The sequence below is a fragment of the Cryptomeria japonica genome, chromosome 6 (genome assembly GCF_030272615.1).
Source record: "Cryptomeria japonica chromosome 6, Sugi_1.0, whole genome shotgun sequence".
In the NCBI taxonomy this organism is placed as follows: Eukaryota; Viridiplantae; Streptophyta; class Pinopsida; order Cupressales; family Cupressaceae; genus Cryptomeria; species Cryptomeria japonica.
In genome coordinates, this window is record NC_081410.1 from 390,039,248 (window position 1) to 390,052,158 (window position 12,911).

A 12,911-nucleotide genomic window follows, 5' to 3' on the forward strand; every position below is an offset into this window, starting at 1 on the left:
GTTGATACTCTACTCCATAATTTGTTCTGTTTCATCCATATCCTCTTTTTTGTTCAACATTTCTCTTATTGCAATTCTCCTCCATGTTATCTATTTTCTTTATATAGCTTAGAAGACAAATCATAGTTTTTGCTTCTATCGGAGAAGTATTTGTTTCCACTAGAATTATTTCAAATGGAACAGATGCCTTGATCGTGAAATTGTTTATGAGTAAGCAGTTATTAATTCCTTGTTTATTTGCCTTCAGTTTAGACTTGATGTACCGCTGGCCCTAACTTCACAATTATTGAGCACCTCTAGCACTATCCAAACAAGACCCTGGTGGTTTTCTAATTCCACAAAGCAACATCTTTGCTTCAATTTAAAACAAGTTTGACGCTCTCCATCCATCTTGAATTCTTTGTTATGCAAGTTTTCCAACTAAACTTGTTAGTAAAATCAAGTCCCAAATCTTTATATATGTGACTATCTCACATGGGTTTCAGTTAAATATGAAGCGTATATATTTATTATCTTTTCATTGTAAAAAGATCAAAATCTTTATTTTACTGATGTCAACTTGCATCCCAACTTTTTTACAAAAGGACTCTAAGGCTTTCAAATGATCCCTTAGACTTGTGCAATCAATGTAAGATCATCTATATATCGGAGTTTAGTGTCATAAATAGCTACTTGGACCCCGTCTTCCCCTAATCTATTTATCCATTATAATATCTCTATATATAGGCCAAGTAGGATGAGCGATAGGGCGTAGCCTTGTTAACTCTCTACTCTTTTAGTACTAGATGATGTTGAAGATGGCATCGTTAAGATTGATATGCGGGAATTACATGCATTTCCATTCAAGCTGGTATTATTCCAATGCATCTCTCAGTTCGTATGTGAGGGGTAATGAGTTAACACTTAATAGAGCAGATAGTTTATCACCTAGGATGACTACATCTGAAGCAGTTTTCAAGATGCTCATGTACAAAGGATCATCGCCCACATATCCAGCCTTCTCAGGCCCATGTGCTATGAAGTGAGCTTCCTAAGCAATCCAACCAGCCAAATAGCGATATTTACCCCCAAGGAAGGCTGCTATAATAAATTATAAATTTGAATCGTAAATACTAAAAAGGAAAGTGAATGAATATATCCTCCTATGTATATCTTGGGAACCACTCTATTTGATTTTCAAGGCTGCAGCCATTTTACCTCTGTAAAACAGAAATTCTATTCATGAAACAGGATGCCCATTTACATTGCAATTGTCTAGTATCTTATGTATTTTGAATGCTTATGGACCTTGGGTGTGCAATCTATGAGCGTATGTACGGAGTGTCACAGATATTTTACAGCAATCCAACATTGAATGCTCCTAGGAAGTTGTATGTGGATTCTTTCATCTTTAGCTATCATCTTTTATTGAATAGTAGCCAAACGGCTTAGTGGAATGAACTTGAGACTGTTCTACATTCTCTTCAATGTGCCTCTCAAGGACCTCAAATCTTCCTTGAAGGGCATTGTATTGCATAGCTGCAGCATTCCCATGAGCTCTTTAACTCTTGCTTATGCTTTTTGGTCTCATTGATAAACTGAAAAATTATCTAATACTCATTTTCTATCTCAGAGCTAAAGTCTGATCCATTCAGGCTTTTCTTGGTATTACTTCAATCTTCATCAGCATACAAGTTTTAACTGCCTATTCCCTTTTTGCTCTCATTTATCATCAAAAATTCATTCTAACTGGTGATGGATGGCTGTTGGGATATTTGATGGAAAGCATTGAATTTGGCCCATTGAGTACCAAAATCAGTATTCACTATTCAATGGACAGCAACTTGATACCTCTCAACTTTTTATCCTAAGAACAAACACTATTAGCTTTCTCTTTGCATACAATGAATCACAGTGAAATTTTATCAGATAAAAACAGGAAATCACAAGAGAAACATAAAAGATGAACGTTTAACTAAACTACACTTACTCCTTTCTCCCAGTTGAAATTGGCAACCCTATTATGCAAAAGAGTGAAACAGACATAAAATCCATACATCCCTTACAACTTGAAATAGGGTTGGTTGCTTAGAAACAAATCAGATTGATCATATTCGGTTGTAGGAAGCACCAAATCATTCAGCATTTAATGCCAGTGAAATTATGTTCGTAATGTTAAATACCTTCCCAAACCAAACTTGTCCAAAGTGGCTTCAAAACTCTAGTAGACAATGTTTGGATTAAGTTCCTTACCCATTTATTTTAAGTTATCCCAAAAACATTTATATCAATATGCAGGCATTATATCTCAACTATTTTAGAAACATTAGAAACGTGTAAAATAACATTTCAAAAGATCCCCCATTCATCGGGCTTAGCAGGTTGATCCTGTTGCAAACCCGAAAAGGGGAGCAATCTGGAAAGAACCGAAGGAAGGGTGGTATAAGGTGAACTTCGACAGGGCTTCCAGGGGTAACTTGAGGGAATATGGAGCTGGTTGTGTTTAGGGAGATCATCAAGGCAAAATTTTGATAAAGAAGGCAAAGTATCTTGGAAGGGGGACAAATAACGAGGCTGAATTTCAGGCGGCCCTGCTGGGTTTGCAATGTGCTCGGAAGGAGAATGGAAGGAAAATCCACTTAAGAGGGAGACTCCCTCCTGACCATTAATGCGATCAGACAAGGATGGACACCAAATTGGAAATTAGGCAAGTGGCTCTCACCAATTTTGAAACACTACTGGAAGAATTTGATGAGCTTAATTACCCGCGTTTACAGGGAAACCAATGGGATAGCTGATGTGTTGGCAAAACAAGCGTCAAAGGCTGACATGAGAGGGGGTGTAGAAAGACAATGATTAAAGATATAGGAGAGGAGAATTCTCCGTATTGCAAGGCAGTTGGAGTGTGAAAGGACATCATTGGAAAAGATGCTGAGCTCAAGATTTGACAAAAAAATTATGACAAAGGACTGGAAGAGTTGGGAGTTTTCTCTGAGGATCGTGCGAAATTATGAAAAACTGCTATTTGAAGGCCCATATAGTTGCCACATATCACAAAGAATTTTGGAGAAAGGGCATGGTGGATACACTAGTTAGGCTTGTCAGCAAGAAGAGGCAGATGGCATTTCTTGGCGAGGTGATGGAGAAGTGGTTGCAATGTGTTTAAATTGAGCCACGGACTCATAGTTCACACCGTCAAGATGGTGCTAGGGGGAGATTTCCTTAAAGCATGCGATAGCTATAGGGTTAATTCCAACATCTCTGCAATGTTCTTGGCCTCAGTTCTTCATGGTGAGACTGAGGAAATGGCAATGGCTCTTTGTTAAAAGTGATTTGGAATAAATTTCTGGGTGAAATGGAGGACACTCTGGAAAATGTGGTGGACGGGTCCGGAATCCCTTTGCCACGAGGTTACTACATCATTCGGAAGATGGGGTGTGAGGTGGATGGATACCCACTCATCTTCTCGGTGGGACCCTGCAGAGCTACCAAAATTCAGTACAACTACTGAGAACTACTGAGAAGGGTGTCCTCTTTCTGAAGAGGATTTTAGGGCTGGTCCCAGAGGAGGGATTGGGATGGCTTCAGGCTTCCATAAAAGAGGAAAACCTAGTGGAATCAAATGAAGGTAAGGTGTCGGTGATATAGGAAGGACCGGAGGCAGAGGAGGATGGAGAATTGGTGGGCACAGACAATAACGAATGTGGGCCGAACTGCCCATGGAAGGCCAGAAAGGCTCATCGGACAAAAGGTTTCTGGTGTTGACAATCTGTGATCTATTTTCTATTAAGGGAAGCCCAATTTTGTTTTACAATGGGCTTATATGTTTTTGTGTAGCGATGTTGTAGTAGATTGTGCCCCATTTTGGTTATTAGGGGCATAGTATGATAATGCAGTATTAGTGTTTAGTGTAAAGATTAGAAAGAGCAGAGAAAACAATAACAGAAACAAAAAAGCAATAAGAAGAGACAACACACGATTTATCGTGGTTCGGCAAATATGCCTACATCCACACTCAATGCAGGGAATAACTTCTATTAATCAACTCTCAATACCAATACATACATGACTGCACTCAGTCATTTATACAATCACATTCAGATGTGAAATGAATAGTTTGGGAGAACACAAAGGGTCATGTGACCGTTGGACTTCACATTCCCAACAATCTCCCCCGTGAAGGCCAATAGGCACAGCCATGCACTAGCATCCCTGCTTCCATTTTCGAAATTCACATTAAAACCAGCTTGCTAGATTTTAGCTTCGCGAACTCTTGTTCACATACGCTTCGAATTAGCCTTTTCCAAATCAAAGCAGAGTTAAAAACTCTATCAGGCACAAACTCACCCATTATGCCAAAAACCGAAACACCACTTTGTCCCAGTTTAAAATACATTTCTTCATCACCATCACCTAAACTCCCTCGTAATAGAATATCTACCGATTCACAATTACTGGATTCTAATATCCAAACATAAAACTCAGACCTTACAAGGAACAAAACAATGGCATTATTTTCATCATCAAACAACTCCATCAGATTGTTATCACGGGTTCGAGTTCTCTCACCCTCAGGTTGTTCATTATCGACGTTGGCACTATCATCCACATCCATCCAATCAGGTTGGTGAATCTCAATGCATTCTGGTCGAGATAAAACATCTCCTCCTCCATTAGAATAAGCATTAACAGATTCAATAACATTTTCATTCACTCCATGTGACGCCTGAAACCGCTTGGAGCGATGCCCATTGTCCTCTGCTCCTGTCAATGGTCGCTTTCGCTTCAAACCAGAAAACTGACTTTTATCATTTACTATGTCATCTAAATCCATAGGCTCATAGGCTTCTATGAAATTATCTGCACAAAGGTTGTCATCATTATGGGAGTGCCTCTTTATTTTCGCCAAGGCCATGCCATCCGCAGAGCTCTCCGAAGCCAAAATTTCTCCCAGGCCTCCTTTCCCTGCTACCTCACTCCAATCCGCACCCTCCTCATCCTGGGAGTCAACAGCAGATTCAGCTTGGGTCTCCAATGGCATACACTCTTCCTCCCGCAATCTCGAGTTCACCCTCTTTAACAACAACCACTTTTTCAACATCTTTCAGCTTAGAAATTCCAGCATCTATACAGGCACTATCATGGTGTTCAACCTTCACCACACGAATGCCAACAACTTCCCAGCCATTAACGGTTTGGCCAATAAGTGCCAAGGCTGGCTCAAGGGGAGAGCAAATAAGAATCCCAACATCCTTTTCTTTTGCTGGATTCTCCTCTTCAACTGAGTCCCCTTCTTTCTTCCAGCCATCCCACCAATGTACGCAGCGTTTGAAGCATAGTTTTACATGGAACGTAAAACTGCCATAGAAGTTATAAGTTTTCCCTTCTCCTTCTTCCTCCATCTTTGCTCAAGCCAACATGGCTCTGATACCAATTGTAAAGATTAGAAAGAGCAGAGAAAACAATAACAAAAACAGAAAAGCAATAAGAAGAGACAACACACGATTTATCGTGGTTCGGCAAATATGCCTACATCCACACTCAAAGCAGGGAATAACTTCTATTAATCAACACTCAATACCAATACATACATGACTGCACTCAGTCATTTATACAATCACATTCAGATGTGAAATGAATAGTTTGGGAGAACACAAAGGGTCATGTGACCGTTGGACTTCACATTCCCAACATTTAGCAAGTAGTGGCTGCTATATAGAATGATATCAGCATGTTCATAGGAGTGGCATGCTGATTATTATTTTATCTTCACTGAAGTCCAGCTAATTTTGGGGTATGAAGTGGCATACAACTATGGAAAAGATGTATATTTCTATGCATATTAATACAAGGACGCAGTCCCCTAAGACTGCATTTTATCGATGAAAATATATAAATAATATTTCAAAAGAAAGGAAACAATTCACTTTTATTTTTAATCCCCAAAGAAAGATATATTTCTTGTATAAAAGTTAAATTTCATAGAACTTGATTCTAAATTTTGCATCTCCTGCAAACTGGTTAAAATGAAAACAAAAAATTCCTTGTTTCACTCTAACATAAAAACACATATGGAATATTATTAAGGGAATATTATTAAGACCAGTGGCTAATATTTCTGCTAGTAACGTTTGAAGAGAGAACAGCAAGACAAAGGTTATTGCTTGTCAATACTAAATACTGTTTGCATGCTTGTTCCAAATATATAGAATTGAAGCACTTTACAGTTAACTCGATGCATATGCACTTGCTTTCTTGGATAAAATAATTACATGGAGTAGCTTTATTTATCCAAATGTAATGAAAATGAAGTCATCGTTGGCTAATTAACCCCAAAGCAAGTAAATACTTTATTACAGAAATTCAGCTAAATTGAATTTATGTTGCCTTTTATAAGTCAACTGGGATATATATGGATCAAAATTTATTATGCTATCCAGCTTTTGGGTTAAGTACAGGACAATTTTCAAAAATGAAGAACAAATGGCTATCTACCCCTCTGGCCAACCTAAAAGTGTAATACCAAGGAAACCATTTAACTTTTAAGCCTTGTTGCCAAATTGTGATTTTGCCTTGGCAAATATCCATTACATCTCCTTCTCTTCAACTTGTTACATGCCTCTATTAGATTGTTTTCTAGGAGTGCAGTATACTTTATGTATCTCACCCACAATTTTGTCGATCCATTAAGACCTCTGCTGATTGCTATAATTTTTTCTTAGTTATAGCCATTTGTCCAATCTTTGTTCTATGTATCAAATACCATGTGATCTAAAAAGTGTTTCCTCACTAAATAGCTATAATGAAGATTCTAGAAAGAATCTCTGCAAATCCAGGTGGTCAGTCAGCTATAGACCCAAAATTGCTAGGTCAAACATTCAAGTATGGTGGGATTAGCTTCATGTTACATACTATTGGATACTAACTTGTGGATTCAACCTTTGCAATTGTATTTCCTCAATGAAATCTCCATTGTAATGAACGTATGATCTATGAGTAAGTTACAATGGATGTCTCAAAAAGATTGTCTCAGAAAGTTTTACATATCGTCCTTAACTGCATCGAGCTAGCACACACAACTGGTTGCTTTTACACAGGAACATTGGAGGCTTGCTTTTTAACCTTGCAATTCATTGACCATGTCCAGCTATCCATATGCAGTGAATCCCAAGGTACCACTGCTTATTTATTTCTATCCATACATTTATCTGAAGCTGCTGTCTTTCCCATGCATGGAACATAAAAAAAAAAGATGCCTTACAAGTCCATAACCACTACGAAGCTGAAGAGGGTTTCAGTCTAAAGTTTGATTCTCTTTGTAAAGAGAGGACCTGCTTACCTTTCAAGCTAAATTAAAATGTAGTGTATGAAAATCCCCTTTTAAAATCAAAATTTCTTCATATCAAACAGATCCAATCAAAATGAAATTGGATATCAGAACTGGATTGTTCTCCGTGCATCGAAGATTTAGAACAGTAAGATCTGTGACATAATGTTTGTGTGAAATTGTGAGAAGCCTTGCCCTCATGCATGAATGCCATAAGCAGTAAATATTTCTGGTTGGGAAAAATGTGTTAAGCTTTATGCTTTTTTTATTATTGATTGTATAAAACAAAAATGCCTTCCTTATATATCAAAACCTGCTATCAAATCTTTATAAGTAGCAATGTCAGGCTTAAGATCCTTCTGCAACATTTCATCGTGCAGCTTTAAAGCTTCTCTAAAATTTTCTGCTTTACAGTGCCCACGTACCATTGTTGTATAAGTAATGGTGGTAAGAGGCATCCCCTTATTTTGCATATAGTAAAAGATGTTGTCTGCTTCCTGCATCTGCTTTTTTTGGCACAACTCTTGTAGGAGAGCATTATAAGTAACTATGTCAAGCAAAATCTCATATTCCTTCAGTTTATCATGAAGATACAAAGCTTCATCAGTACTACCCTCCTTGCAGTATTGTCTTACCAGCGTACAGCATGTATTAATACTAGGCATCAAACCTATTTCAAGCATACCATGGAAAAGTTTGTTTGCTTCCTCCAGGTTGCCTTCCTTGCAGTATGCAGTAATCAAAATAGAATAATCAGCAGAATCAGCAACAAAGCCTCTTTCCAACATGGTAGAGAAAATTTTCCTAGCTTCCACCACTTTGCCATTTATGCAAAGCGCATTTACAATCGGTTTGCAGCTAGAAGAATTCAGCATAAGATTATATTGCAACATTTCACCGTGCATTTGTAGAGCTTCTTTAATTCTTCCTTCCTTACCATACCCATCTATCATAGCATTATAAACAGAACCATTTGCTATCAAACCCTTATCCAGAATTTTTTTGAAGACCAGTTCTGCTGCATCCATTTTTGCCAACCTACAAAGTTCTATTACAAATGCATTGCAAGTAACAAGCTCAGGAACAATACCAAGAGTTTCGCTGTCATTTTCAGGTGAGCTGCACTTTGTTGCAGCATCAGTTATTGGCACCGAATTCTTATGAAGCATGTCTTCAAACAGACGATTTGCTTCTTCAGTTCTTCTAAATCTACATAATCCATTAAGTATTGAACTGTAAGTTGCAAAATCTGGAATCAATCCCTTCATAAACATGTGTCCAAGTAATTTTAATCCCTCTGTCACCTTCCCTTCCTTGAAATGTCCATCCAGTGCTATATTATAAAGAGCGACATCAAGCTGGCAGCCATTTTTTTTCATCTCACCTATCAATTGAACAGAATCCTCAACTTTCCCCTCCTTACAGAGCATCTGCACCAATATGCTAAATGTGTACTCATCAGATCCGATGCCATTTTGAACCATTGCCCAATAGAATTTCCAGGCCACCTCGATCACGTTTAGCGTCCATAGAGTATGCAGAACTTCATTGCAAGCTCTAACTGAGGGCTTGAATTCACAATCTCTCATCCTATAAAATGTATTAAAAGCTTCTGGGATCATCTTGTCCTGTGAATAGGTTTCCAACAGCAGGTCAAATACTAGTTGTCTCGATTTACAGGCACTGAGCAATGCATCAAAGAGAGCAGGAGCATTAGTGCTGTTTTGGCGAATGAGGGTTTTAGCGGGGTTTAAGAGCCCTGCACAAGAGAGGGTAAGAATTGCTATGGAAATTGAATGAAGGGTATGCTTAAAACCCTTTTGCTTCCCTACCCAGTTGAAGAAGTAGAACGAAGCTTCTGCATCCCTTCGAATCTTTAGAAGAACTTGAGCTACAAGCTCCGGGGTTAACTGAGAGACCAAATTGATTTCGTGAAATACTGAATCCCATATTGAGGGGCTTCTCTGCGTCAATGTAATGCAGATGTTGTTGATGAACTCCTTGTCTCTCTGCTCTTTCCTCCATCTCATTCCACTTGTTGTACATTGTTGTCTGCAAGGAATTATGGAAAGAGAAATTTTACCTGTAAATGATGACATTTGGGTTGCAAGTTTCATGATTGACCTCAAATGCATAGCTAACCGATCTACTGATATTAGCTCAGAGCAAAATGAATACGAGAAAACAGAAAATATGATAAGAATCCCACTTACCAAGATTCAATTTCGCTGCTTCTTTCGAGCATTCCCTTATAAAGTTTGCAGTTTGAGAAACCCCTTTCTTTTGTTGATAGTTTTCCATTTTGATTTGCATATTTAAGGGGGTTGCAATTTTCACTGCTCTCATTTATGGTAAACATTTTATTATAAATATATACTAGCAATTTCACCTTGGTGTGCAATGGGTATGCCGAAGAGGCATGGAAGGTCAATTAGGAAAATATTTGGTGTATTTTTTGCATATATTTGTGCAATACATGAGGTAAATAATAAAGTGATTTGTATGTGCAACAAAGGTCTAAATGGAGAAACAATATATGAAGTGATATATAGTGATAGGTAGAGAAAGGGAGAGATATAAACATACAAATAGATATAAGAATTGACAAGTAGTGAAAGGGAGAGAGAGGCAAAGATATAGGGGTAGAGAGATGGAGATATTACAAGATAGAGGTATGGGGAGACATGGATACAGAAATATAAAGAGGGGAAGATAAAGGTAGAGATGAAGATATAGGAAGAGAGATAGAGATAGAGATAGAGATAGAGATAGAGATAGAGATAGACAAATAGAGAGAGAGAGAGAGAGAGAGAGAGAGAGAGAGAGAGAGAGAGAGAGATGGAAAAGAGAGAGAGAGAGAGAGAGAGAGAGAGAGAGAGAGAGAGAGAGAGAGAGAGAGAGAGAGAGAGATGGAAAAGAGAGAGAGAGAGAGAGAGAGAGAGAGAGAGAGAGAGAGAGAGATGGAAAAAAGAGGGAGAGGGAGGGAGGGAGAGACGTGGAAAGCTAGAGAGAGGGGGGAGAGAAAAGGAGAGATATTGATAGAGAGAGGAGAGAGGAAAAAGGGGAGAGAGGGAAGAAGGGGGGAGATGCCTCATTATATAGAGAGGGAGAGGGAACTTCAAAGATGGAGATGGAGGATAGGGACATGGAGAGAAGGAAAGGGAGGGATAAAGAGAGAGATATGAGAGATGGATAGATAGATATGGGAGAGAAAAAATATATGGAGAGGGAGAGAGAAATATAAAGATATATATGTGAAGTGATAATACTGATAGGTAGAGAAAGGGAGAGATATAAACATACAAATAGATATAAGAATTGACAAGTAGATAGAGGGAGAGAGAGGTAGAGATATAGGGGTAGAGAGATGGAGATACTACAAGATAGAGATATGGGGAGAGATGGATAAAGAAATAGAGAGAGGAAGATAGAGGTAGAGAGAAATAGAGAGAGAGAGAGAGAGAGAGAGAGAGAGAGAGAGAGAGAGAGAGAGAGAGAGAGATAATGATACATAGATAGAGAGGAAGAGATAATGATACATAGAGAGAGAGAGAGAGAGAGAGAGAGAGAGAGAGAGAGAGAGAGAGAGAGAGAGAGAGAGAGAGAACTTGAGAGAGAGATATATAAATTTAGAGATATAGAGATAATGATATATAGATAGAGAGGAAGAGATACAGATAATGAGATATATATATAATTAGATAGAGAGGGAGGGAGAGAGAAGATAGAGAAATAAAGAGATAGAGAAAGTGATAGGAGGAGAGAGAGAGAGAGAGAGAGAGAGAGAGAGAGAGAGAGAGAGAGAGAGAGAGAGAGAGAGAGAGAGAGAACTAATCAATTTATTATTCTATTTAAAAGCTAACAACCTTATATTTATTATATAAATTAAAACTATATTTATAACTTTCATATCATTTATTTTATAGATATTGATGTGATCCACTAGAAACATTAATATTAGGTTTTGTTTATGCCAATAGAGCATTTCTTTAGTCACATATAAATTTGGTTGCAAAAATAATTTTCTTCATTCCTTTCATCAATACATGAGTTTACAGTTTCACTAAAATTAGTAATTATAATTGCCTAACCTAATGGAAAATTATTTAATTAAAGCATTTGAAATAATTATATAATTTAATATAATTAAAATTAGGATCACAATCATAATATAATTGATTCAAATATATATATATATTAGTAATGGGCCAAAGTCGATAAGGTCTACATACCCTACCCCCTTTGGGATTTGAACTTGTGACCTCTCTTTCAAGAGCACAAGTTCTCCACCATTAGGCCAACTCAAGTTGTACAATATTTATAGAGATTTTATAATTACTTTAAAATTTGAATTAACAATTGATAATTTAAAAAAATTATTTTATATATATAGAACCCTAAAAATAAATAATTAATAATAAAATAATTTATATAATATCAATTTTGATCTAATTCTAATTTAATTTTTACTCTAATTCACAATATTAAATCTTATTCAAACCAATTAAGCATATTCTAATTAATATAATTATGATTTTATTCTAATTAAAAATTTATATAATTGCAATTATAACTTAATCTACATGATTAAAATTTAGTAATAAAAATAATAATAAACTTAATTTAAAATCTAATTCTTAATTATTATTTTAAGATTATATTATTTAATTATATTTATATAATATGACCCTGACATAAAATTTATTATAAAGATAATATCAAATTTAATCTTAAATATAATATTATATTAAACTTACATTAAATTAAATTTTTAAAACTAAAAATAAATTCTAATATAATTTTATTTAGTTACTTGTTTATTGTCATTTACTAAAGGCACAAATAAAAAAATCATTGTCTCAATAGGCTCATTGTCCCGTATTTAGCAAAAATCATTTTTAAAAGCCTATATTTAATAGCTTTCAACGGACGGTGATTTTATTTAGTTTTTTTCTAAAATCGGCAGTGGAAAAGGAGGTAAATATGGGCAGTGGAATATGTAAAAACAAATAATGAAACTGATGGCTTCTAACCGGTAGTGAGAAAGGCGGTAAAAATGGGCAGTGGAAAATAGGAAAAAAAAAAATAACGAAAACGATGGACGGTTGAAATTATTTCAATCGTCTTGCGTAGGAAGAGTCATACGAGATCTCAATTATCCAAATCTTGATGTTTCTCCCTTGTCCCCCGTGTTGGTGTTTCCATCTGATTGTCCAAACTTCCTATAAGATAGCCAATCTTAATCCACAAAATTTTGGGTCAGTGACCAACGAATAGGATTTAACCCAAAGGTTGAAATCCTCTACACATTAGGCTCTACGAGACCTAGGGGATAACCCTTTACAATATTTAATGGATTTTCAACAAAGTGGACTAATATTGGTAAAATACAAATTACTCTCAATGAGTATCAACCAAATTTTCCTACATTTAAACTTGAATTGGCTAAATCCATGGTTATTTATCACTATTGGGAACAATTGAGAGAACCTTCTAAACTACACCTACTCCTACAAACATAAAAGAAAAGAGATCAATAATGTTTGAGATGATATCTAAAATTCACTTAAATTCTCATGGATTAGTGCCTAATCCAAGCAATAGA

At 36.5% G+C, this 12,911-nt stretch overlaps 1 protein-coding gene across 1 annotated transcript; it reads right to left on the reverse strand.

The window, feature by feature from the left end:
• Positions 1-6,513: 6,513 nt before the first annotated feature.
• On the reverse strand, positions 6,514-9,652 carry LOC131038300 (pentatricopeptide repeat-containing protein At5g01110). The gene is made up of 2 exons (XM_057970646.2): positions 9,520-9,652; positions 6,514-9,389 (listed from the first exon to the last, which is right to left on the reverse strand). Exons 1-2 carry the CDS (start codon positions 9,650-9,652, stop codon positions 7,606-7,608), a joined length of 1,917 nt encoding a protein of 638 aa, XP_057826629.2. The 3' UTR covers positions 6,514-7,605.
• Positions 9,653-12,911: the final 3,259 nt, after the last annotated feature.